Source organism: Pseudorasbora parva, chromosome 15 (genome assembly GCF_024679245.1).
Source record: "Pseudorasbora parva isolate DD20220531a chromosome 15, ASM2467924v1, whole genome shotgun sequence".
NCBI lineage: Eukaryota > Metazoa > Chordata > Actinopteri > Cypriniformes > Gobionidae > Pseudorasbora > Pseudorasbora parva.
In genome coordinates this window covers 42,888,455-42,915,870 of record NC_090186.1, presented here as the reverse complement: position 1 = coordinate 42,915,870, position 27,416 = coordinate 42,888,455, and the positions used below count along the sequence as shown (strand labels likewise).

General features: G+C 37.9%; 1 protein-coding gene across 2 annotated transcripts in view; it reads left to right on the top strand.

Moving 5' to 3' along the window:
• Positions 1 to 27,416, top strand: part of rnf8 (ring finger protein 8, E3 ubiquitin protein ligase) — a 29,173-nt gene continuing 1,757 nt past the window's right edge. Inside the window, exons 1-7 of one of the 2 annotated variants that reach the window (XM_067418246.1) lie at positions 1 to 300; positions 596 to 724; positions 2,872 to 3,552; positions 8,069 to 8,131; positions 8,216 to 8,305; positions 16,849 to 16,956; positions 22,480 to 22,684. In XM_067418246.1, coding sequence (XP_067274347.1) covers positions 172 to 300; positions 596 to 724; positions 2,872 to 3,552; positions 8,069 to 8,131; positions 8,216 to 8,305; positions 16,849 to 16,956; positions 22,480 to 22,684 — 1,405 coding nt within the window. In that variant the 5' untranslated portion in view covers positions 1 to 171. Of the gene's footprint in view, positions 301 to 595; positions 725 to 2,871; positions 3,553 to 8,068; positions 8,132 to 8,215; positions 8,306 to 16,848; positions 16,957 to 22,479; positions 22,692 to 27,416 lie in introns of both variants that reach the window. The other variant, XM_067418247.1, reaches the window with a different exon arrangement.

Below are 27,416 nucleotides of genomic sequence, written 5' to 3'. Positions count from 1 at the left end.
CGAACCCTGCAGCCAATCGGAGGTCGCGCCTGGCGTCACGTGACTCGCTCGGGAGCGTGGAGTGGAAGCGCTGTGGTCTTCTGAAAAACTCTTGCAGCTTCATGGCGGTATGTGGCGGGCAACAACACACAATAAAAACAACACAATTTCACCGTGATTAATGGCGCAGGTATGATGGAAAAGACCGAAGAGCCTCCTTCCTTAAACACCGAGGAAGAGGGCTCTGAAAAGGACAAAATATGGTGTTTACAGCGCGTGGGAAGAGACTGTGACTGGCTGCGTCTGTTCGAGGACTCTGAGGTGTTTGCATGTTTACACAATTAATATGTGGTTTTATTGTGTTCAGAGACTCAGTTTGACATGTAGTTTGAGGCTGAATAACACCTTGTTTAGCTTTGAGTTTAGACGGATACAGTCCAAATAAAAACAACGCTGTATTGATAACTGAGCCAAAACAATATTTCATCTGTGTGAATTATTCCTAGTTGAACTCTAACTGAATAAATTGTAAGGGAATGTAATAAACGAAGATGTTTGTCTTAGCATAATGGCTGCAATATGATTGCTTATTGTTATTCTATCTCTTTTAACTCAGGTTTCTGTTGGTCGTGGTCTGAATGTGACCCATCAGATTCTGTCATCCAGCTGTCCACTAATGATATCCAGAAATCATTGTGTCTTCAAGAACAACGACGACGGACGGTGGACAGTGACGGACAATAAGGTGTAGTGGTGTCTTTTGGTCTGTCAGTTCATCAGTCTATGGGTCTGACCACCATCTATTCCAACATCTGATAATCCACTTTATGGGCTCGAATGCTTGATTCTGATTGGTTGACGAATGTTTAAGGTGTACAGTTATTTTAATGTAAATGCACGGCTAAAGTAGCCTGTGAAAGCCCAGACAACTTTCGGCAAATTTAGATTTGGTCTGCAAGTAGTCTGGCAAAGAGCTCATTGAAACCCATTTCTAATCTGTTGAAATTGTGGCACCAATCAGAAACGTTGGGGCTTCACACAATGACGAGATGAACACGATGAAGCAGGATGCCGCCGTGAAACATCACTCATTCGAATCAGCTATCACGTCTGTTTTAAGCGATTTAAACTTTTCTTTTTTGCTCGCAAAGAGAAAACACTCGGCTACCAGAAGTGGATTACACCGGCCACTGATCAGGAGGATGGGGAGTGTGATCATGTGCTAACACACACACACAGTTCTGGATCTGGCCTTTCTGTGCTTATTTCCCAACACTAGATCTGGTAATCATGTAAAAATGGTAAATAAATAACTAGCGTAACTAGCCTGAAAATGTTCTAGCACATCTGAAATGACTGAATTTGAATAAAGTTTGTGAGACAATATTCCAAACACTCATCAATATTATTTTATTTTCAAAATGCAAATTGTGCTCTAATCACAATACAAATGCCTTACAGTGAGGGCAAATGCGATAAGAGCTCAATGTTTTCTGTTCGACCGTCAATCCGAGATGTTTCAGTCGGTCTGAGATGCTATTAGGTTTTCCAAATTTTCCAAAAATGTTGACGAAGTGGCGGTAGCCAGCTATTATCGTATTTCTTTTACTATATCGGCAAAAGTCGTCAGAAGCCATTGCAACATCTTCCTCGAAATCACAAACAGAGAATTGCTGTCTCAGATGTTTCTCCATCGCTCTTTAAATGTCATTGTCCGTTGGTGACGTCCCTTTGGAAATGATTTGTCTATGAAGTTTTGCCAGACCATAACTCAGTTGCTACTGAGAATGCTCTGGTTTTAACCAGGCTACAGCTAAAGTAGTTCCAGCAGGTTTTGACCGCATTACAGCTCCATGTCACTCCGCCCAATTATTTCAGTTATTTCAAGGTCCTTATAGCCGACAACATCTAAAGAACCAAACCCTCAACGACACTGACCATACAAACACATAGTACAATAGTATAAACCAAACAATAGTATAAAAAAAGACTATTTCCTTGTTTTTCCAACAAAATTTAGCATTATGTGTTTTTTATGGACACATTGTCAGATGATTTCATCAGTAAAAGTTTAACAACACAAAGGCAACATGACATTTCTCACTACAGAGGAAATAACGACGCTGTTCTTGAAGCAGATAAACTTACACTTTCGCTATTAGTATAAAATAAAAGGTAATTCAAAATATTAATAAATACTATAGTGGTGTATAAATGATATTAAAATAACACTAGTGCCATCTAAATGTAAAACACAAAAAATAAATAAATATAAAAACTAATAAAAGAACATGACAAAATTAATCAAACTTAAAATGAAAACTGAAAAGAAAAGAAATCGACTTCAAAATGTTAATAAATACTAAGATTGGTGATGATTAAGCACATCTAACATAAAAGTTTGTGTAACACACACACACAGTTTTACAGACACCCGCATAGAAACTTATGTTAGATGTGATTTAATCGATTTGACAGCACTGATATGAATCAGAAATAAAAATATTGCTAAATAGAAGTATTAACAAAACAAAATCTAATAAAAACGACAAGCACATAACAAAAAGTACCAAAACTGAGTAAAATTAAAACAAAAACTGGGAACATATAAATAAAAACTATTTCAAACTATTAATAAATACTGTTGTAGCATCTAAATAATAATAAAATAAAATCTAAATGTAAAACAGAAATAAAAAACTAACAATAAGGCTAAATAAAAATAAAGCACAAATGAGAAATGTATTATGAATTAAGTTATTAATATGACCTATATTATTAATAAAGAGTAAATAAACTATACTAAAACAAAACTAAAGGGCTGTAAGTGTGCTTGTATGTTGTTGTTTTGTTTAAATATGTCCAACCTCATTTGTTTGTCTTTATACCCAGAGTCTGAATGGCGTGTGGGTGAACGGGAATCGGATACCACCAGGAAATCCTTTTTTACTCCAGCGTGGGGACTCTGTGAGACTCGGGGTCCCTCTCGACGGCAACCCTGTGGAGTTTGACTACATCCTCGTCCAGAAGAGCTTCAACGATGTCAAATCGTTCTTGTCTGGCAATCATGACAAGGAGTCTGGTGATGCTAACTCGGACATAAAACTGAAAAACTCTAAGCGGAAGTTCGACGGAGACGAATCGGAGCCGTGTCCCACGCAGCAGTCCAAATCCAAGCTGTTCCGCTTTTCCGCCCCGGATAAGTCTCGTGCTCAGCCGTGCCCGTCCGGGGAACGCCGGGAGACGGAGAAGTTTTCCTGTAGACCTCTGGAGGAGGACAGATGTGGCGCGAGCAGCTCGAGCTCTAGCTGTGAAAGCAGTCAGCAGCTAGCCACGGTTCACCGCTACAGCAAGAACCTGATCTTCCTGAAGAGCCGCGTCGGAGACACGCAGAAGCGCGCGGCGGAGCTGGAGCGGCAGCGGCTGCAGACCCCGGAGCGGGAACGGGAGATGCAGGAACTTCAGACCCAGCTGGAGCTGTTGAGGGGTCAGCTGAGGTCGCAGAAGGAGCAGGCTCTAAAGCGCATCGAGTGTCTGGAGAAATCCTTCTGTGAGGAGGAGCGGCGCCTGGAGGTGAGCGACCAACAGGGAGTGATGCCTAGGGCTGTCAGCGAATACTCTTAATTTGAATATACATTTGAATAGTTTAAAAAAAAACTAAAATTAATATTCAAATTAAAAAAAAAAAAAGTGAAAAAAAAAACTCCCACGGTAGTAGAGAGAGTGAGGTCTGAGCTCTGCGGTCTTGGCCATTAGTTAATTTACTTGTTTGTGTAAGTAATATGTTTTCAAATATGTTTAAACTTAAATAGACAATCTATACAAGTAGTTATGTCTCTTTGTATTAATTTGTAAACTAAACTAACTTCATAACTTTTACTTGCATTGACTTATACTATTTTATAGACAGCTTTTTTTTTAAAATTCTGAATATTTTTCAATCGTGTAATTTTCTGCAGAAGAGAGAAATTAATCTCACTGCTTCTCTTGCCAGAAGTGAATCTCAGTTCCACTGATCCACAGCATGTGATTGGCTGTTCACTGCTGATGTCGCAGCTAAACTCCTGAACTCCTGATCAAAGCCTGAATTGAGAGCGAAAGCTGATGATCAGCATCATGGGACGAACAAAGTCTAAATAGATCGGTCTGGTTTTGTCAACTCAAAACTAATCCTGTAACCCTGAGTTTGTTAAACTACCATCATGGTACAGGCCCCAGATGTTCGAATAGTTCGAATGTTTATGTTTTTTTAGAGGGAATATTCAAACGTCATATTTGAGCAATTTTGACAGCCCTAGTGATTACTTTGAGGCCCTGTCCACACAAAGCCAGAGCTTTCCCAATCCAATCTTTTTTTCCCCCTAATTTCAAGAAATATCTGCGTCCACACGAGATCCCTGAAACCGACTCAAAACGATGTAGTATACATGCCAGGCCAGTGTGTGGCGCTGTAATTCTGCCACAGAAAAGCGATCGGTCTGTGCACATTATTTACAGCATTATTTGTAATCCATTCATGTCTTGAACGCATTCATGACACTCTGGAGCGTGAGCTTCCTGTCACATGAGGATGTATTTCACAGAGCAATCAATGACTCGCAGGAGCCGCGGGTATTAGTGCAGGGTTGCCAACTCTCACGCATTTGGTGTGTCACGCTCTCATGCTGCCCAACTTAATCTCACGCCAAATTGCCAAACCTGCTTTTTATATTAGACAAAGCCAGGCTTATAGCTTTTATTATTATTATTAAGTTTTAATGCAAAATTCTAGCAATGAATAGCGTTTTGGCGTCAATGTTAAAGCCAGGAGAGTTGCAACATGCTCTCATCTCCCGGCGGCGCACGCAGTCATGTGGTACATGGAGCGCTCAATAGTTCTAGCACAGTGTCATGCATTTGAATAGCTTAAAGGGATACTTCACCGTTTTTTCATATTAAACTATGTTATTCCCTTAACTAAGATGAGTTGATACATACCTCTGTCGTCTGAGTGCGTGCACTTAATCTCTCTGAGGCGGGGTGACATTCTGATAGCATTTAGCTTAGCACACTAATCACAGTTCATTCCTATGGAACCAAAAAGAGATCAAGTTAGAAGCAACCAATCAACTCCACGTTTCCCCTATTTAAATACAGTTACACGAATAGTTGGACGATCAAGTATGGTGACACAAAATAATACGTGGCGCTTTTTTAACCGAGTTAAAAAGGAGAACTATAATGTATGGCGGAATAGCACTTCTGAGAGTACTTCAACTCGGCGCAGTAAAAAGTCCCGGCCGAAACATCCTCCCTCACATCTCCCCCTCCCTCTCTCATTTCCGTAAATAGAACCAACGTGATCTGCACGCCTGCATCAGTAGTAGTTTGAGCAGAGTTGACGAAGTACCAGTTTGTAGGAAGATAGTTTGAACAATCATGGTTATAATGTGCGTCGTAAAGGGTTGTGAGAACAAGGCGAAGGTATTTAGTGCCGTCATGTTTCACCGATTTCGGCGGAAAGCTTGGTTAGCTGCTTTGAACATATGCAACAACATCGCTGGAGATTCTGAAGAAATGGCATGTTTGCTCTGAGCATGTCACACAGGCGGACTATACCTCCACAGGATTATGCCTAAAGGATTCTGCCACACCGACAATAATCAAAGCAAGAACACAACAAAGTGGATCATCACCTAACACTGTAAGTGTCCGTTTGCATGGTATTTGGTTGTCCTGAAGTGCAGGTGGCAGTAACCTTAGCTTATCAAACTTTTGTGGTGTTTAACCTAGTAAACACAAGTAACTTTGCTGCGAAATCAGTGCGCTTGTGAGACAGGCAATACAGAGTTTTTGACTGTTTGATGTACTTGAGAAGTGAGCTCAGAAATAAAAATGAAGTATAAGCCTAAGCCCGTAGTGTAACGTTATAACTTAGTGTCACCAAATCAACAGGCACTGTGTCAGCTTTCCAAGTGATCTTAAGTAAAAGACAAAAGCCAATATTAGTATACTTTAACATAGCAACGTTTAATATTACAGATGGAACATTCACGAGAACATCATAAAAACAAACAAACAGATTTTATGAGATGAACCTCTCAATATAGAAACCTGCAACCGCAGTGAGAAAATAAACATAAAAACTCCCCTTACACTATAAGCTTTAATGTCAATATGGTAATATGTGAAATGCTCGGAGCAAACACGCCATTTCTTCAGAATCTCCAGCGATGTTGTTGCATATGTTCAAAGCAGCTAACCAAGCTTTCCGCCGAAATCGGTGAAACATGACGGCACTAAATACCTTCGCCTTGTTCTCACAACCCTTTACGACGCACATTATAACCATGATTGTTCAAACTATCTTCCTACAAACTGGTACTTCGTCAACTCTGCTCAAACTACTACTGATGCAGGCGTGCAGATCACGTTGGTTCTATTTACGGAAATGAGAGAGGGAGGGGGAGATGTGAGGGAGGATGTTTCGGCCGGGACTTTTTACTGCGCCGAGTTGAAGTACTCTCAGAAGTGCTATTCCGCCATACATTATAGTTCTCCTTTTTAACTCGGTTAAAAAAGCGCCACGTATTATTTTGTGTCACCATACTTGATCGTCCAACTATTCGTGTAACTGTATTTAAATAGGGGAAACGTGGAGTTGATTGGTTGCTTCTAACTTGATCTCTTTTTGGTTCCATAGGAATGAACTGTGATTAGTGTGCTAAGCTAAATGCTATCAGAATTTCACCCCGCCTCAGAGAGATTAAGTGCACGCACTCAGACGACAGAGGTATGTATCAACTCATCTTAGTTAAGGGAATAACATAGTTTAATATGAAAAAACGGTGAAGTATCCCTTTAAGCGGATACACTACAGCTTCACTGACTATACAGGTGTTTTCAGCAAGTTTTAGTAAACAGTACATTGATTAGTATTGATAATTAAGTCAGCCATGTTCACAGGATCGTTTTATTATGGAGAGTGATAGAGATGCAACATTGTTAACATTAATTTTATTCTTGTATTTAGCCCTCAGGTATTCCTTACTAATTGGTCGAACTCATAGATGACAAATGTGACCATACACCGTTACTATTTTTCAATTAAATAAGTGTTCTATATTTTAGTTTAATAATGTTTATTGAATATTTTGAAGAGATCTATAGGCTACTACTACATAAGTAATGACCACTTAAAATATATTTCTTTTAATATTTTTTATTATTTATATTTCAATTTGTGTAGTAGCCTAATTAAGGTTAATATAGAGAATTTCAATTCAAAGAGGTAAATTAGATTCATTTTGTTGCTTAAAAATTAATAATGTTAATTTGTAATGCCATTATAGTTGCCTTATGGCTTTTTAATAAATGTATCAAATCTAGTTGCTCAAAAACAGTCTTCCATTTGAATAAATATTTAGATGTGATCAAACACTAGATTTCTTTAAATGTGAAATTTTAAAACGTTAATAACTTATGCATCATATTAGGACTTGGTATCCTAATATTTTTAATGAATAATGATACTTATATAAGCACACACAAGTGAATATTAACGAATCCGAGCACATTTAAATTGACCCAAGAAACGTTTAAAATAGTGCTAAGACAAACTGTTTTCTTATTATGTACAGTAAGCTTTATACTACATATGATTTGATACTAACTTAAGTATATATATATATATATATATATATATATATATATATATATGTGCGAATCCCGGTGGGATTGAGCTATGAATAATAAGATTACTAAAACTTTGTTCAATTTAAATAAATTAATTCGCTTTGCAAGTAATTTAGTGATTCTGCATTTCCTATGCTTGTTTTTTTTATTGCACGATATAGGTCTTAAACCTCATAAAAGGTCTTTAAAAAGGTCATAAAAAGTATTAAATTTGACTTGGTGAAACCTGCACGTACCTAAATCACACAGTGAAAGTTTGCACTCTAAATGCACAAGTGCACTAGTCTAACCTACTAGACTACATCATGTAGAGTTTGTAGATGTGTTCTTGTCTAAGCAGTTTATGGCAACTGGCCCTCATAATATAAAGCCGTGGTAATGTTGTGTGTGTTGACTCATATGTTGTTTCCCCAAGACTGAAAAAGCACAACAGAATGAGGTGGGCTTGAAAAAACAGCTTGAGGAGGCGTTAAAAGAGGTAAGAGGAAAAAAAACTGCACATCATCAATGTTTTATGAGTTTAAACGCAAGTGTTATATAATGCTTTCCTTTCCTTTGACAGCACAGGAAAGTAATTGAGGAGCTCAAACACGCTCGGGAAGGATTCAAGGAAGCTCTTCAAGCCAAAGATAAGGAGCTGGAAGTTACGAAGGTAATGATGGGAAAGTAGAGCATGAAAACAATCACAGTATGATTTTATCGGCATTATGGGCTCGACAGTGCAAGCATTTCACTTGCATTTGTGACTAAAAATAGATGTGTGCGAGCTTTTTTTAATTCACCTGTGCGAATAAAAAATCCCTGCGGATCAGTTTTCTTAAATGTAAGATCATAAAGTCTACCTTAAATGGTGTAACAAGCGCCTAATGATCATTTAAGGTGTCTTATATTTTGAGGATGTGAAAAACCTAAATTGTGAGACAGCCTTTGGTGATTATTTAACTTCAAAAGGCTATGATTTCATTAAATAAATGTGCTTCACTTTTCAAAGCCTGAAGGTGGCGCTGTTGTGCGTCTACAGGCTCACACAATCAATGAATAGCACATTTATGCTTATGAACTAAAACCATAAAAACAGATTTACTTGGAAATAAATAAATGTGAACGGACATAAAATAAACTAAAACTTTTCTTATTCATTTAGTTGAAATAAACCTGTTTTTTAGTTTCATTAAGCTGATGTACCAAACTGAAATAAAAGTTAATAAAAACTATACAGACGTTTTAAAAACAACAACTAAAATTAAAGCAGAAATAAATAGATAACAATTTTTTGTATAATTTATAATAAAATAACTCTAGTATTGCAAAAATCTGTTTATTACAGTGTGTGTTTTTATATATATGTGTATGTATGGTATGTATTTACCTAGCGCTAGTCTACAGCACGCTGTCCTTTTGACCGTCAGAAGCTCACGTCTGTGCCATATCCGACCCCGACCGAGCAACAGAAAACGATCATAGCCTTTTTAGTTTGATAACAGGGAAATAGATCATCTACTATAGCCTAACACAGGGGTTTTCAAACTTTATGATGCCAAGGACCCCCAAATATGATGAATATTTTATAGGGACCCCCTTCCTAAAACCCATCTATTTTTATTTAGGCCTATGACAAAAACATTTAAACTGTTAGATAAATTGTGTGACGTTGGCCCTCATTTATCAAAAGTGCGTACACCAAATTTCCAGCGTACACCTTGCGTACACCCAAACCCACGGTGACTTTGAGATTTATCAATATGGACGTTGACGTACGGCACGCTCAAATCCTACGCCAGCTCAGGAGGTGGTGTACGCACGTTTGAGTTAGTGTGAAAATGCGCAGAAAAACAATTCCTAACACCACAAAACGCACTGACAAGATATGCTATATGATCCACTGTAAAACACCACAACAACAACATTCAGTGTTTATTTTTGTGCAACATGAACGTCAATGTTTAATTTGTGTGACTTTACCAAAGCGTTTGATTTGTAGGCATATGTATTCCTCCAGTCGCGAGCCTGTGCGCTTTATCTGACGGTTCAGGCCCGCCTGGCCCGGCAGCTGCGCACGGACTGGGACTAAAATAATTCAGACTGACAAAATAATAAAAATGGCCTTCTTCTTTTAAATAATAATAAAATCAATAAAAACGGCATTCTTCTTCTAAATAACAAGCGTCATTAAGAATAATAATCATAATAATAATAAGATGAATCTTACAAATTGTCATGTAATTATTAATGTGAATGAATCTTACTCCACATCACATCATCATCACTCAGGGTCCCCGCGGAGTCTTAAAAAGTCTTAAAAAGTATTAAGTTTCAGAATCAAAATATAAGGCCTTAAAAAGTCTTAAATTCGCGGAAGCATTGCGTTCTAGGTCTTAAATAATGTTAAACAGGTCTTAATTTTCCTACGTCCATGTAACGCTACCTCATTGAAATGCTCTCGCCTCCCGCAGCACGCGCGCACGTGTGTGTGTGTGTGTGTGTGTGTGTGTGTTTGTTCCGTGGTGTTTGTAGTTCTTTCTTTCGCTAGACCAACTATTGTTCGCTCTATTACAACTACAAATTAGACAAGCATGCCACTTATATTGCAGCCAATCAGCTTTCGTGTTATTGGGACGAGCCTCTCTTTCTGATCGTACCCCACAGACGCATAAAACGGATTTTATTCTTCAGCTGAGTCTGACGGTTCTTGCAGTTCCGCGATCGAACGCGAAGGCGAATCTTTCTCACCATCTTGCATAATGACCAAATAAAAGTATAATATACCCGATTGCACTAAATAGAGTTAATAACAGTGATGTAAACGCCGAACTCCGATGTCAGACTGTGTGTTTGCTGCCTGTCAGCGCTCGCGCGAGTGTATTGAATCTGTTATTTTTAGGCTCATAGCCTAACGTTACTCTTGAACGATCAAATATACACATTATGCATATGTCTATATCCTGATTTGAGTTAAAAAGTTTGGGAACTGTCAGTAAGTACTGGATCTGGGCATTAGTAAGCTCTCAAAGTGAAAGCAAACTAATATTGCTGTTTTCCCCATTTGTGTTGTTTTTAAGCTCTTACACTTAAAGGAACACTCCAACTTTTTTAGAAATCGGGCTTATTCTACTTTGCTACATTTAGATATGTGGGGAAATGCATTTTAAGCTAAGCTAGCGGCGACCCTGCCAAACTAAAACAATGCATGCACTGAGACAAATGCATTTGCCCACATATCTAAATGGGGTTTATCCAAAAGAAGTTGAATAAGCCCTATTTCTAAAAACAGTGGAGTGTTCCTCTTTGTATCCATCTTTATGTTGTATTTATTTTTCCTATTGTCATTTGTTTATAAGTATATATTTTATTACTGACCGATTACTTGATTACGTAATTACTTAATAACGTTTTACTTGTATTAAGCAATTGCTTATTGCTGTGGTTTACTTTTAAGATGTTGGTCATATTTCCCACCCCAATCGATCATGTTATTAAAGATAGATAGTGCACTACTGGAACAGCCTTTTTTGTTTTTGTAATATGCCTACCAAACAAGATTCATGCATTTTGTTAGTTTTATTGCCATGTGTGATCATTGTGCATCTAACATAATAATATGGTTAATGTTGCATCCTAGTTATGAAAAAATAAAAATGTATGAAAGTGACCACCACAAAAAATAAAAAAAAATGTGTATATATATATATATATATATATATATATATATATATATATATATATATATATATATATATATATATATATATATATATATATATATATATTAGGGCTGGGTATCGATTCAGATGTTCAGATTCAATTTCGATTCTCAATTCGATTTTCGATTCAACTCAAATTAATATAGATTTAATACAAATACTATAGGTATTTATAAAAAAGAACAGTGAACATAAATGTGTAATTAAAAAGAAATGAAGAGCCACAATCATGTATGTAAAACTTTAGAACGCTTCTCTATATTTCAAATCCATACAATTGTTAAATACAATTTTGATGCAACTTTATTTAAAAAAAATTATCTGAGAAGTATTTTATGGATGTTTTGATAGATTTATTCTAAAACATAAAAAGCTAGGATATTGGATGTTTTTTTAATAGCAATTTTCAGTACACGACAAGCTTTTCTTGCGATTTTGCTGCTCATGTGTGCAAATTTACTTTTCATACATGAGAAATGCGTTCATAATTTTTTTAGTCTATGAGTGAGTAGTTGTCGTGGTAACAGACAACAATACCTTAACTGACTTAAGTTGACTGTGGACTAACTATTATTAGAGGAAATCTGTTTATAATATAAGCTATTAGGGTTTGAATCATTGATCCTGTGCTGTATATGGACTATAATTTGAATATGTCTATAATGGCTAACGTACATGCTTAAGTGACTGCTCAAGTTTGATCCTAATGCAAGGCAAGCATTTGCGTGTATGTAATTATTTTTAGCAGTTGTGTGCTCAGCTGTGTGTGTGTGTGTTGTCACATCAAATGGTTCCGCAGATTTTTAGTATTACTACAGCATTTTACCTCAGCATTATAAAAGGCGACAACGCACCGGAAGCTGCCATTTAAACACAGAATGGATAAATGATGTGCGCCTCTTGCTCCTTTGTAAGATCACGCAAGGCAAATGGGTGACATCTAGTGGAGAAGACTAGTAATTAGATTTACGTTAAGCTTATGTTCAATGTTAGCGGAAATAAATGTTTAAAAAAAATCGATTCATGGCCTTTGAGAATCGATTCTGAATCGACCAGATTTTAAAAACCAATTAATCGAAAAATCTTTTTTTTTTTGCCCAGCCCTAATATATATATATATATATATATATATATATATATATATATATATATATATATATATATATATATATATATATATATGCTAATCCTGGTGGGATTGAGCTATGAATAATAAGTTCACTAATACTTTGTTCAATTTAAAATAAATTAAATAATATAAGTTTAAGTAATTGAGTGATTCTGGATTTCTTATGCATGTTTTTTGTATTGCGCAATATAGGTCTTAAATTTTATTCATAATGGTCTTAAAAAGGTCTTAAAAAGTCTTAAATTTGACTTGGTAAAACCTGCAGATACCCTGTCACTATTGTACACCCCAATACATGTGCCGTGATACGAAATTAAATGCTAATTGTTTCAAAACGTGCTGTAAAATAATGCATTGTGATGGTAATTTATCATCCAAACAGCTTTAAACTGCTGGAGTGCGCTTCTCAACCCCCACACTAACAGTAGCTACTCGTAATTTGGGTCCATATTTTGTTTTTGTGAGCGCCTTTAATCCCACTCTTTAAACTCCCAAATAAAACAATTTCGGGTTTTTTTCCACTTCCCTGGTGATGGTCTCGATGGGCGCGTCTCAATCATCTCACTAGTTCAGTAGTCAGGGCACTGATCAGGGAGTCAGCCCATTGACTTATGTCCTAATCAGTGCCCTGACTAGTGGACTAGTGAGATGATTGAGCGCGCCCGATCTCCACGTCGGAGAAGTTTTGCTTCTTTGCCGTCTTCTGTTTGTCCATGGCGTAAAATGAGGGCGTGGGAGAGGCGGAGACTTGAATATATAGGGGCGTGTTATTCTAATGACGATCGTTTTCAGCCGCCACATTTATTAAGGGCAAGTATTGCGTACACCTGGATTGCAGAGGTGCGCACAGCTTCATAAATCAGGCGGTGAGAGGAGTGTAAGCATAATCTTACGCCAACATATACACCAGTTTCTACACAAGATTGATAAATGAGGGCCATTATGACTACGAAATATTGTTTCCAAAATGAATAAATTGTTGGTTGTAAAAACCTTAAGAACATTTTTTTTCAATTAAAAATGTTTTTGTATACGCATCTTTCACAATAAATTATTATAATTCTTAACACAGCAGCTTACATACTGTGTTAAGATACTGCCTTACAATCCCAGTGAGCAAGATAAAGGGGACTCACAAGAAAGAGACAAAGCAAACATACGCAATTCATGAAAGTAACCTATATGGCAAGAAATGAGAGAAATATTTAGAGTTGAAACAGAATAGAATTTATGATTTTTTGCTGTCTTTTTAGTCTCTGAAATTTTCTGGCGACCCCTAAGTAGGGATTGATTTTGAGTATCTGCCGATACCGAGTCCCGATCCGATACTTCTATAATACATAAAAAAAGAATAAAGAAGAGCGAAAAAAGAAACCAAGATGTTCCTTATTTTTTATTTTATTCACCTTATTTTAACACTCAACAACTCTAACAAACAGAGCACTTCTGTGAGGTAGCTTGAACAATCAAGTAATAAATAACATAAATTCTTCACTTTTGGATTTTAGTGCAACAGTAAAATTAAAAAATTCCTGGACCGGAGTTGCAGATGCAGAACAATTAATTATGTTGGTGTGAAATAAACAATTATGGAAATTAAATTAAATAATCTGCTCCCAATAATCCCGAAAAAAGTCTGTTAGTGCCTCAGTGACAATTTCTTCACTCAGAGATGATGTTGATCTCAGCTGTCAATCATGACATCACACAGCCGTTTTTATCAAATAACTAACTAAAACTAAACTTATTTAAAAAACGAACACTTGAAATGAAATCATCGTGATGATAACTGCCTACAATGACAAATCAACTTTGGTGAAAAAATATTTGAAGTGTAATTTGACTGAAGTGTAATTAACAATGCTTTTCAGGTTTTTATAGGTGTAACATTAGTTTTTAGGTAGAGAAATTGAATAAAGTAGGCTAATCAAATGTAAAATGCATATTTAACTGTTTAAATTAAAGACTAATCCTTACAAAAGCTATTCAATCAAGAGCAGTGGGTGATTTGATTCCTTATCTTTTCTTTGACATTAAACAGACAGCATGGCTACTGCCCCTTTAAGACCTAATGGAAGGCTCTGCGTCCTCTTAAGGCATATTCAGACTATGTCTGCTTGGATACTCATCAAGATGGACATGTTGACATACTTCTTGTGTGAGTTGGTCCGTTTAACCACAAGACTTGAAAGAGAACTCAATATTTGCGCGCTGTGAGACGAGTGCGCGCTTTCGGATGATGCATTTACATTTACATTTACATTTAATCATTTAGCAGACGCTTTTATCCAAAGCGACTTACAAAAAAAGGGTAGAGCAATAGAAGCAACGAAACAAACAAAGCCAACAACCTGTAAGAGCTGTAAGAAATCTCAATTAATTAGCAGAGTACACAACTTTTTTTTTTTTTTTTTTTTTTTTATAGCCAGCTACAACAAATACTCACGTACGGAAAATACAGAACACAGGATTTGGATAGCTAAGATAAGATAACAACCCATTAGGACTAAGGCTGATGCCCCAACTGTTGTCGTTAATGCGGATTCAGTGGCCCAATGGGTTGGTTTTGTATGGCATTCTAGCTAAACGCGCAGCAATAGCCATCGACAGCAAAAACTCACGTACACAAAATACAGAACACTGGGTTTTGGTAGCTATGATAACTATGTAACATACCCGCCTGAAGGCACAAATCCGGATGAGAGACGTAGATATGATCAGTAAGTGCTATTCTGTATTGGTCAAGTGCAATAGGAAAAGTGCAATTGGAAAAGATGTGTCTTAAGATGTTTTTTAAAAATGGCTACAGACTCGGCAGCACGAATTGAGATCGGCAGGTCATTCCACCAGGTGGGAACGGTCCAGGAAAATGTCCGTGAGAGCGATTTCATGCCTCTTTGGGAAGGAACCACGAGGCGCCGCTCATTCGCAGAACGCAAGCTTCTGGAGGGTGTGTAAGTCTGAACAATTGAGTTTAGGTATAATGGTGCAGAACCAGTGGTTGTTTTGTAGGCGAGAACTAGAGCCTTGAATTTGATGCGAGCAGCCATTGGCAACCAGTGCAGTTTGATGAAGAGAGGCGTAACATGCGTTCTCTTCGGCTCATTAAAGACCACCCTCGCCGCTGCATTCTGGATCAGCTGCAAGGGTTTGATAGTGCATGCTGGAAGCCCAGCCAGAAGAGCATTACAATAATCCAGTCTGGAGAGAACAAGAGCTTGAACCAGGAGTTGTGCAGCCTGTTCTGATAGGAAGGGTCTAATCTTTCTAATGTTGTATAAAGCAAATCTGCAGGACCGGGTTGTTGCAGTAATGTGGTCAGTGAAGTTTAACTGGTCATCAATCACAACTCCAAGGTTCCTGGCTGTCCTTGATGGAGTTATGGTCGATGAACCAAGCTGAATGGAGAAATTTTGATGAAGTGCTGGGTTGGTCTTGATGCACAGAGAAAGATCAGCGCGCGCGCTCTCATTCGCGTCTTCTCTACACATGACAGTGAAAATGACTGCTCATATTCAATGACAATACGGCAGCACTCGCATGAATTGAACAAAGTTTACACAGATAGACCGTTTTGCCCACGGTTTTCTTTTATTAGCGCTGTTGTAATGTATCACTGAGGAGCCAGCACGTGTATCCATCTACAGAAACATAGCCGCCTACATAAAGCATTATTTTCAAGTTACAACCTATATTATTGCGTCATCAGATGTGAGATGAACCGCGGTGCAAGTGCTCACTTTGTCTCTCACCCCAGAATATACACACATATCCGAGTCCTGATCGGGATGTAACGTCCGATTCCGATCGAGTCTGAAATCACAAGTGATCGGATCGGGACATCCCTACCCCTTAGGACCATCTGGAGGACCCCCCGGACCCCAGTTTGAAAACCCCTGGCCTAACATATTGTACGTCTAACAGCAACAGTCACTAAAATAACTACTCAATGGTAGGCTGAGGCTCACTTAAAAATGATGGTATTAGACTAGTGCTACATCTACTGGAGCAAGGTTAGCCATTTCATGTATTGCTATCTCCTGAATTAATTAATCAGTCCCTCACTAATCATGTTAACTATGTCTGAATCCCAAGCAATTTACTAGCATTGCCATAGGAACGCTTCGGCTTTTGCCATCCGGACGAACGTTTATTGCTGTTGTGACGTCCCGGTGAATTGTCGTATAAGAGCGAATGAAAATGTTCAACATCCAGAAAGATTGTCATGCAAACAACCTTTTCAAAGGTTAAATTAGTGACCTTTGACCAGAGTCTGTGAAAGTGAAGCGAATGATTACTTAATGCCTAAAATATAAATAAAAAAAACCCAGATTCTGTGCAGTAATGTGTGACCTCCTCCCACAGGAAGAGAAAGAGAAGGCCAAAGCTCAGAAAGAAGAAGTGGTCACCCAGATGACTGAAGTGCTGGAGAGTGAACTGCAATGCAGCATTTGCTCAGAGCTCTTCATAGAGGTAAAAAAACAGCATGTGATCAGATGTTGGAGAGACGGGGAAAAAACACTGAGTTGTCAAAAGTGCAAACCTTTCTTTTCTGTAAAAGTTGTGTAGGTGTTGGTTAATGTAGAAAAACTCCAATGGAAGTGTATAAACACCCCTAAAGCTTTTGGACACTTACTTACACGTCGCATTTCATTGCATTAGATACAAAATGTCAAACCAAGCGGCAACAGCAAACAAATACTGCTCTTTATTTTCATTAGAGCCACCAAACCTGCATTTATTTGATGAAAAATACAACTTTTGCTATGTGAATATATAGTAAAGTGTGATTTATTCCTGTGATCAAAGCTGAATTTATCATCATTACTCCAGTCTTCAGAGTCACTGATCCTTCACTAATCATTCAGATATGAGGATTTATTCAGGATGCTTTGATGAATAAAAGTTAAAGATTATTTTAAAAAAAAATTGTTTGTAACAATATACACTACCGTTCAAAAGTTTGGGGTCAGTCATTTTTGTTTAGTTTTTAGAGAAATTAATACTTTTATTCAGCAATGATGTGTTCATTATTTATTTTTTAAAGTGATAGTAAAGATTTATGTAGTTAGAAAATGTATATTTTGAATAAATGCTGTTCTTTGTAACTTGTTATTAATCCAAGAATCCTCAAAAAAAAAAAATTTGTTTCCAAAAAAAATATTAAGCAATATTTTGTTTCCAACACTGATAACAAATCCTCATATGAGAATGATTGATTAGTGAAGGATCATGTGACACAGGAATAAATTACTTCTAAGGTATATTAAAATGGAAACCATTAGTTTAAATTGCTGTAATATATTTTACAATATTACTGTTTTTTTTCTGTATTTTTGATCAAATAAATGCAGGCTTGATGAGCATAAGAGACTAAAAATAGTCATGCTTCCAAACTTTTGACTGGTACTGTATATACTAAAATTCAAGAGTCTGTTTTTGAGCTATATATTTTTCATATTTTTAAACGGAACAAACTTCATATTTTGTTGTTTTGATTAAAATGTGACATCTGAGTTTCTTCAAAATAAATGCTTGTTTTGCTGGTTTGTTTTATAATGCAAAAAATACACCAATACTGTGTCTAAAGCAGGGGTCTTCAACTAAAATTGCTTGGGGTCCAGTAAATAATCCTTCCTCACTGGCCGAGGTCCAGACAATTATATACCTAAAAACATGAATTGATGTCTTTTTGCCAGACTAAAGAAATTAGTGTAGATTAAAAAAAGTGTCTTTATTGAACAAAATATAGTTCTCATATAGAAAAACATGTATTTTCATATTGTTAAAGCAATAGGTAATCCTTTAATAAATGTATCTCATTTTGAGGTCGTTCTGTTTAAGTTGTGTTGGTACAAAATATCTAATTCAACTAGTAGTCATGTCTGACAAAAAATGATGAATGAAAAAATGCCTTCATCTCTAAATCTGCATTGAACATACATTAATTTCAACATTACTAGCAGCTAAAGTGCTTTTTCTGCTGAACTGAGATAAACAGTAACAATCAATGAACACAAACCCTCCTGGCTAAAAAACAAAACAGAAATCTCATTCCATAATTTTATGTTCATTCACATGTATAACCTCTACCTAACTAAATGTAGGCTATATTCAGCACTGCTCTCTCTGTGCTTCAAATTGCACTGGTAAAAATAATTAGCAATATTATCCAGAAACACAAACAGGTAAAAATAAAGTGCCACCAGTGTTGGAAAAATGAAAAAAGTGCAAGAAACATTTTATCCCTTTATTTCAACTGTTCCTTTAAATCCAGAAAAACGTAAATAACCTCAAATAACGTTTCAAAAGGCTGAGCTGAGTTAAACTTAAAGACGGAACGGTGTGCAAACTCACCCGTTAACATAGGAGCCGAAATAAAAACAGACACGCTACGAGCTGCACGATTTATTACATCGTCCATGTATACACTTATTTCACCCTGTGCTACACCCATCGTGCAGTTCTTCTGTCAGAAGTCGATTTAAAACTGAGCTCGCGCGTATGTGTGCGTCCGGTGTGAGATACCAGAGACGCACGCGGAGCTGAGCTGAGCGTCCGGTGTCCGACCCCTTTAACTGTCATCGCAACCGTGGCAAGATAGGAAAAAATGGTTCTACTGAGCTGCCTGATATAAATGTAATTTCCTAATTATTTATTTATTTTTTAAATCACATTTTGCATTTAGTTATTTCATTACGTCAAAAGGCTTCGGATCCGGACCGGAGTCCGCCAGTTGGCGACCCGTGGTCTAAAGTGTCCAAATACTACCATTCAAAATGTTGGAGTGGCTACAATTTTTTTATGTGATTGAAATGTGCATTAGTAGTTTCTTCTGCTCACCAAGGCTGCATTGATTTGATCAAAAATACAGTAAAAACGGAAATATTACAATTTACAATAAGTGATTTCTATTTGAAAATGATGAAAAGCTGAATTTTCAGCATCATTAGCCCAGTCTTGGCCATCTCACAGTCAGACTTTAGATATTGGCATAAAGATGATTGATTTTGCAACTTGTTCGAGAAGGCTATAACTGCAGCCTGGAGATCTCCAAATGTGGATGGGAGCTTCTCCTGAAACCTGGAAAATGCTGGCTTTGGAGGACACATTTCAAAGCATCAAGGCACATCTGAATCTTGTTAGCTTCACTTCCTGCCTCCTGAGAGACCTTAATCTGATGGATTTTTGAAGGCAGCAAACATGTATCGTTCGCTGCTTTTGATATCCCACAATCCTGTGCTTTCCATTCAGTGACAGTTGATCTGGGGGAAAAAGATGGCGTCGGAAAATGGCGTTTGCTGGTCAGTTTGTGTAAATGTATGGGGTTTTTTTAACAATATTTTCCACTTCAGATGTCATTTCTTGCAAAAAATTACTAATGAAGTAATTAAATATTTGTTAAGTTCTCACCAAAGCTCTCTCTACAGGGAGTGCAGAATTATTAGGCAAATGAGTATTTTGACCACATCATCCTCGTTATGCATGTTGTCTTACTCCAAGCTGTATAGGCTGGAAAGCCTACTACCAATTAAGCATATTAGGTGATGTGCATCTCTGTAATGAGAAGGGGTGTGGTCTAATGACATCAACACCCTATATCAGGTGTGCATAATTATTAGGCAACTTCCTTTCCTTTGGCAAAATGGGTCAAAAGAAGGACTTGACAGGCTCAGAAAAGTCAAAAATAGTGAGATATATTGCAGAGGGATGCAGCAGTCTTAAAATAGCCAAGCTTCTGAAGCGTGATCATCGAACTATCAAGCGTTTCATTCAAAATAGTCAACAGGGTCGCAAGAAGCGTGTGGAAAAACCAAGGCGCAAAATAACTGCCCGTGAACTGAGAAAAGTCAAGCGTGCAGCTGCCAAGATGCCACTTGCCACCAGTTTGGCCATATTTCAGAGCTGCAACATCACTGGAGTGCCCAAAAGCACAAGGTGTGCAATACTCAGAGACATGGCCAAGGTAAGAAAGGCAGAAAGTCGACCACCACTGAACAAGACACACAAGCTGAAACGTCAAGACTGGGCCAAGAAATATCTCAAGACTGATTTTTCTAAGGTTTTATGGACTGATGAAATGAGAGTGAGTCTTGATGGGCCAGATGGATGGGCCCGTGGCTGGATTGGTAAAGGGCAGAGAGCTCCAGTCCGACTCAGACGCCAGCAAGGTGGAGGTGGAGTACTGGTTTGGGCTGGTATCACCAAAGATGAGCTTGTGGGGCCTTTTCGAGTTGAGGATGGAGTCAAGCTCAACTCCCAGTCCTACTGCCAGTTTCTGGAAGACACCTTCTTCAAGCAGTGGTACAGGAAGAAGTCTGCATCCTTCAAGAAAAACATGATTTTCATGCAGGACAATGCTCCATCACACGCGTCCAAGTACTCCACAGCGTGGCTGGCAAGAAAGGGTATAAAAGAAGAAAATCTAATGATATGGCCTCCTCGTTCACCTGATCTGAACCCCATTGAGAACCTGTGGTCCATCATCAAATGTGCGATTTACAAGGAGGGAAACAGTGCACCTCTCTGAACAGTGTCTGGGAGGCTGTGGTTGCTGCTGCATGCAATGTTGATGGTGAACAGATCAAAACACTGACAGAATCCATGGATGGCAGGCTTTTGAGTGTCCTTGCAAAGAAAGGTGGCTGTATTGGTCACTGATTTGTTTTTGTTTGGTTTTTGAATGTCAGAAATGTATATTTGTGAATGTTGAGATGTTATATTGGTTTCACTGGTAAAAATAAATAATTGAAATGGGTATAAATTTGTTTTTTGTTAAGTTGCCTAATAATTATACACAGTAATAGTCACCTGCACACACAGATATCCCCCTAAAATAGCTAAAACTAAAACTTCCAAAAATATTCAGCTTTGATTTCATTGAGAACATGGTTGTTGTTCAATAATAAAATTAATCCTCAAAAATACAACTTGCCTAATAATTCTGCACTCCCTGTATTTTGCTGTAGATAATTAAACTGTTACACTGCCTTAGAAGTCTGTCCCAAATCAGTTTCGTGAGGTGCGTTCGTGTACAAAATGCTGCCTTACAAGCCATTGTCTCATAAGGCAGCGAGGTAACGAGTCACTGCCTAGGTTTTCGGACGTAGCACTGCCTCCAATCAAGTTCAGTGCAAACTCAATACTGTGCTATGCTACAACCAATTCTAACACCTGCACCTACCCTACACCCTAACCTTACCCAGTGGAAGTGTTAACAATCGTGCGCTATGAGATCACTGAGCCGGGCTGTCCGTAACGTCACATTTTTAGTTGCACCCAGCATCACTACATCCTCCTACCCTGTGAATCTCGAGCCGTGGGACGCCTTCATCGCTTAAAACCAAGCGGCAACCTCCCGCGATCTCTCTTGAAGCCAATACGGAAGTAATGTAAACTGCAATTCCTAAACTGTCCACTACAGGCTCCAGAAGGAGCAGAATCTCATTGAGCCCCATGTTAAAATTTCCAACTTAACAGCAGAAAAAAACATGTTTACAGCCTGGGACAAATTGTGGTTTTGTCCTGTACAGCTAATTTTGCCCTTCATGACAACTGTGAGGGGGGTGAATTTTTTTATAACTCATTCGTTTACATTATATAAAGCCATAAAGTACTGCATAATTAAGAGCCTGTTTACTTTGAGTGACAGGTGGATAGCCATTTATCCGTCTTCTAGTCATTGCGTCACATAAGCTCCGCCCACATCCCGCCTCTTTGCCCATTTTCTGTTATGCCAGCTCGTCTCTAAGCTTCAGAACGGCTTATTGTAATCCTATGAGTGATGTCACGGACACTACGTCCATATTTGTTTACAGTCTATGCTTAGAACGCAGTGATGATTGTGTTTTTAAATAGCATTTCAGGATGGATTATGCCACAAAAAAAATAGACTAGGTCCACAATTTTAATTTTTGCAGTTCACTTCCAGACAGTTTTGTGTGCAATGTGAATCGTCTTTATCCTCTTGAACTTTGACCTCTGTGACCCCCTCAGGCCGTGACGTTGAACTGCGCCCACAGCTTCTGTCAGCACTGCATCCGAGAGTGGCGCAAACGCAAAGATAAGTGTCCCATGTGCTGGCAAACCATCACGTCTCAGACTCGCTCTCTGGTCCTGGACAACTGCATCGACCGCATGGTGGAGAACCTGAGCGCCGAAATGAGAGAGAGACGCCTGTGCCTGATCAATGAGAGGAAAGGTGAGAGGTGCGTGAGATCACCGCGTCTTCTGTCTGAGTCTTTGAGGAGTTGAGGCAAGACACCACAGGTGAAAACTAACAGAAAGCACTGTACTTCCCCAGCTCATTGATTACATTAAAGGGATACTTCACCGCTTTTTCATATTAAACTGTTATTTCCTTAACTAAGCCGAGTTGATACACACCTCTCTCCTCTCAGTGTGGGCTTTTAATCTCTCTGACGCGCGCAGTGACAATCTGATAGCATTTAGCTTAGCCCACTAAGCCCAGTTCATTCACTTTGGTACCAAACAGAGATCAAGTTAGAAGCCACCAAACACCTCCACGTTTTCCTCTATTTAAATACAGGATATAGCTGAACGATCAAGTATGGGGACACAAAATAAAACGTGCCACTTTTCTAAGCGGGTTAAAAAAGAGAACTATAATGTATGGCGGAATAGCACTTCTGAGAGTACTTCGACTCGGCGCAGTCCCGGCCGAAAAATCCTCCCTCACCTCTCCCCATCCCTCTCTCATTTCTGTCAATAGGAGGAGACGATTTTTCAGCCGGGACTTTTTACTGCGCCGAGTCGAAGTACTCTCAGAAGTGCTTGATCTCTGTTTGGTACCATAGTAAATGAAATGGGCTTAGTGGGCTAAGCTAAATGCTATCAGATCGTCACTGCGCGTCAGAGCGATTAAGAGCATGCACTGTGACGAGAGAGGTGTGTATCAACTCGTTTTAGTTAAGGAAATAACATTTTAATATGAAAAAGCGGTGAAGTATCCCTTTAAGAATTGCAACAATTTCGGACACTCAGGAGGTCGTGAGATATTGCAGACGCTATGAGTCATTTAATTTAATCATCGAATCAAATCAGCTGGTACACGGTAGAGTTTAGATTCTCTACCCAAGCCCGAACCTGACCCGAACATTTCCCTGCACTGTCCTCGGGTCGGGTAGGGCCGGGCCCGTGATCAAGCGTTTGTTTTTTTAATCATTAGCCTACTTTACTAGTCTAATTGGGTGGGCAGAAAGCTAAGCTATAATCAGAAATTATATGTATATTTAGCAAAGTAAGAACTAATACAACAACTAAGAAACAAATGTGTCGGCTACAAAGTTGCTCAAGTCAGGATTAGTGTAAAAATGCGTGTTAAACTCACAGCTCGAGCAGTGACGGAGCGCAGCATTATAAACAGAAACGCTCTGAGTCAAGAGCTGCTCGCATGAACACTGCACTTTGCTTAATTAAATATCTTCGAATCGTTTAGTTTAAAAGTGGTCATTTCAAGCTTTCTATACGCATATTTCTCATGTCTGTGAGGCAAGTATAGCCTGCTGCAATCACTCCCACGACTTCACCTCACGATTATAGTCTGCTATTTGCTTTTTATTTATTAAATCCAGGCAATTGGCCCAAGAAACCTTTTTTAAAATTAAGATACAATTTAAACAAAACAAAACAAATGCTTTCTACAAAACAAAACTTTATATTAAACTAAATATAACCACTAAAATCATTTCTGACCCACTCGCATCTTTTAACTCATCATAATCAGATGAAATGTAAAAATAATATTATAATATTTAAACATAAATATGAAGGAAAAAACACATTGTTTAATGGCTACAACAAAGTAAGCTACAGATAAATGTCTGAGCTGGATTTGAGCAAACATCAGTTTACCGTGAGCAGATCATGAGCGCGCGCCTGCGGATTATTGAGCGGAGTCAAGTCAACTTTATTTATGGCCTATAGCGCTTTTACAATGATGATTGTTTCAAAGCAGCTTCAAAGTGTTAAACATGAAAATATTGCAACAAAATGTTATTCGGCTGTACAGTCGCTGTGGAGAAAACTGAAAACTAAATGTAGTTTTATCATGAGCCTCACCAGTCCGCTTCGCTGCGCTTTGCTCATTACAGGCTCATTCTCGTCAAAACGCCCATGTATTGAACAATGGTCGGGTTTAAATCGGGCTCGGGCTCATAATTAAAGTTAATGTCGGGCCGGGCTCGGACACAACGTGCTCGGGTAGGGTCGGGCTTGATTTTTTGAGCCCGATCTAACCTCTAGTACACGGCACGACTGTTTGCACCGCGAGCCGGCAGCGATCACACAAGCTTTCGTGTTAAACGCAGACACCGGAGCTTTCAATGTTGCTGCTATAGCTTCAGATACAAAAAATAAAGAAAAAATGTGTGCAAATGATTTGTTGAAAAGCAGAGAACAGTAGCCATTCCTTTCAACCGAAACAACCAGAGGGAGAGAGAAAAGTGCACGTGAGAGAGAGAAAGAGAGTGTGTGTGAATGCTGTATGTTTGCAGCCACTGAGCTAATAATACTCATAGATTGAGCCTATGTGATGTTCTTGTGATGTAATTTCCTCTAAAAATCGTCTGCAAGTTCGTACGACAGCAAAAATCGCACCGTGTACGCCTGCCTTTATGCGCAATTTGTCAGTGTAGGACGTCTCTGTAATCAGCAGTTTCATCTAAAAGCACTGCAAGTTTGAGTTGCTTATGCATTTGAAAAAGCAACATACGTCAAACATCTTCACTCTAAGTCGTTATTTAGTTGTTGTTTTTGTGCACAAAATCTATCCTCGTGGCTTCATGAAATGATTGTAGAGCCGCTGTAGTGAGATGGGCGTACTATCGACGTCTTTAGTGCCTTTAAAGCAGGGGTGCCCAAACTTTTTCCTAAGAAGGGCCAAAAATCAAACTTGATTGAGAGACGTGGGCCGAAAGTAATTAAAAAAAAAATCATAAATCAAACTGTATTAGGCCTACATTAAAGTTGCTATGGGTTTATTCATTTCATAATGTTTACAATAAATATAAAACAAATGTAATCTGATTAACTAATGCAGTTTTATTTGTAAAGTGTTGCATTTTAATGACCAATTAAATGGGCAACAATCCCCAAGTGTTCAATGTAAAATACGGTTCAATGTCAAATACACAATGATCCAGATTCATAATGTTGACGGACTGTTTGCAAATAGGGTTGGGCGATATCCCCTAAATTGGCAGTTGACAATGTTTACAGTAAAACATCGCAATGGACGATGATATCGTCGTTTATTTTTATTTTTATAAAAAGATAAAATACAGAGTATAGTAAATTCTATCTCTTTACATAAATACTATTTTCTACTTAAAAACTATAATTTCATTATTTTATTAACCCAAATAAGGACTCACCCGCACAAGTTTCCACGTGATGGGGAAAAAAGGTAGCTTCCTTCCACTTAACCCCTTAAGTGTCACCCCCCTTTTTTAAAATATACATGAAAATTCACTATCCAAACTTAAATGGTTGCAATTCAAGAATGCTTTGGAATATAGACATAAGTTTGGTCTCATTTTAAAGAAGACAGTCAGCAGAGTATTGCTCAAGTGAAATCACTTAAAAAAATGTAAGTTTAAAAAAGTTATGGAAGTTTAAATGTACTGTAAATCAAATATACTGTACTAGATATTTAATATTTAATATAAAATATATATGTTACAAAATAATGTGGACTCTAAAATTACTATCAAATCAAAGCCATATGTCTAATGAATTTGTGTTCCAAATTTGAAGTTGATATCACAAAAATTGAAGTTCCCATGAGATTTTGTTTAGGCGTTGTACCACAAATAGCCACCGGGTGTCATTGAAATTCCATTGATTTTTTTAAATGCAATTGCCTTTGTCAAATGTATATATTTTTGTGTAAATATCACAAAACAGTTTTCAGATATAGAACCGTGAGACTAAGACCTTTCCGACGATATGCGTTTTGTCAAGATTAGAAAAGGTTTTTATTATAAATTAAATAAATATGTTAAATTAATATGAAACATGACAACGCCACTTGGGGAGGAGCCCGCTAGAATAATTTAGAGCACCGTTTCCATGGTAACGCAAGGTCCGATTTCAAATCAGTTTGCACAGGATGAATCTTGAGTTCGTAAGCTTTCGAATGATATATAGTTTGTCAACATTAGATCAGGACAAATATAGGATATATTGTTTTAAACATGCAGTGGCAAATGGGCCCACCGGTGGGCCAGTGACACTTAAGGGGTTAAGAAGAGTTGTGCACTTTTTATTTTAATTTATCTCTTTACATAAAAACTATTTTCTACTTAAAGCTCTATCTTCGTCATTAACCCAGTGTTTGGTATGTGAATGCTGTTTTACGTGAATATTACCACAGGAGTAAAAGCACAAAACTTTGTTTAAAAAGGAAATAAATTCGCAGATGTAACATTGCAGCCCTGGATGAGAGAGGTGGGCTGAGCCCAATTTAAGATCTGCCAGCTTTTTAATTCTGTTTTGCGTTCTGGTCACCCGATTTGATGGACATCTGGTTTCTTTTCTCAAATCTTCACTCGCGTCGCACTCATTTTCACAGGAAAATATTAATGCTTCTTCCTTTCGTTTGCGTATAATTAAGTATATTATACCCATTCACATCTATGGTAAAGACTGTAGGACGAATACCTTTTGACAAATTTTATTTTATTAAATTTTATGTTTGTGCTTGTTATTAGACTTGAGGCACGTCAAGTTTATTTGAATAGCGCAGTTCACGTGCACCCAGCTGTTTTACTTTCGCTTTTTCTAGCGGTGCATAATCAAACATAGCCTAAATGTCTTGGCCCTGTGGAAGATAAAATTCACTCTTCAGCCCTTTTACAACAAGTGTTGCTTTGCAACATCATGAAGACAAAGATATTAGAAAAGGTGTCTAT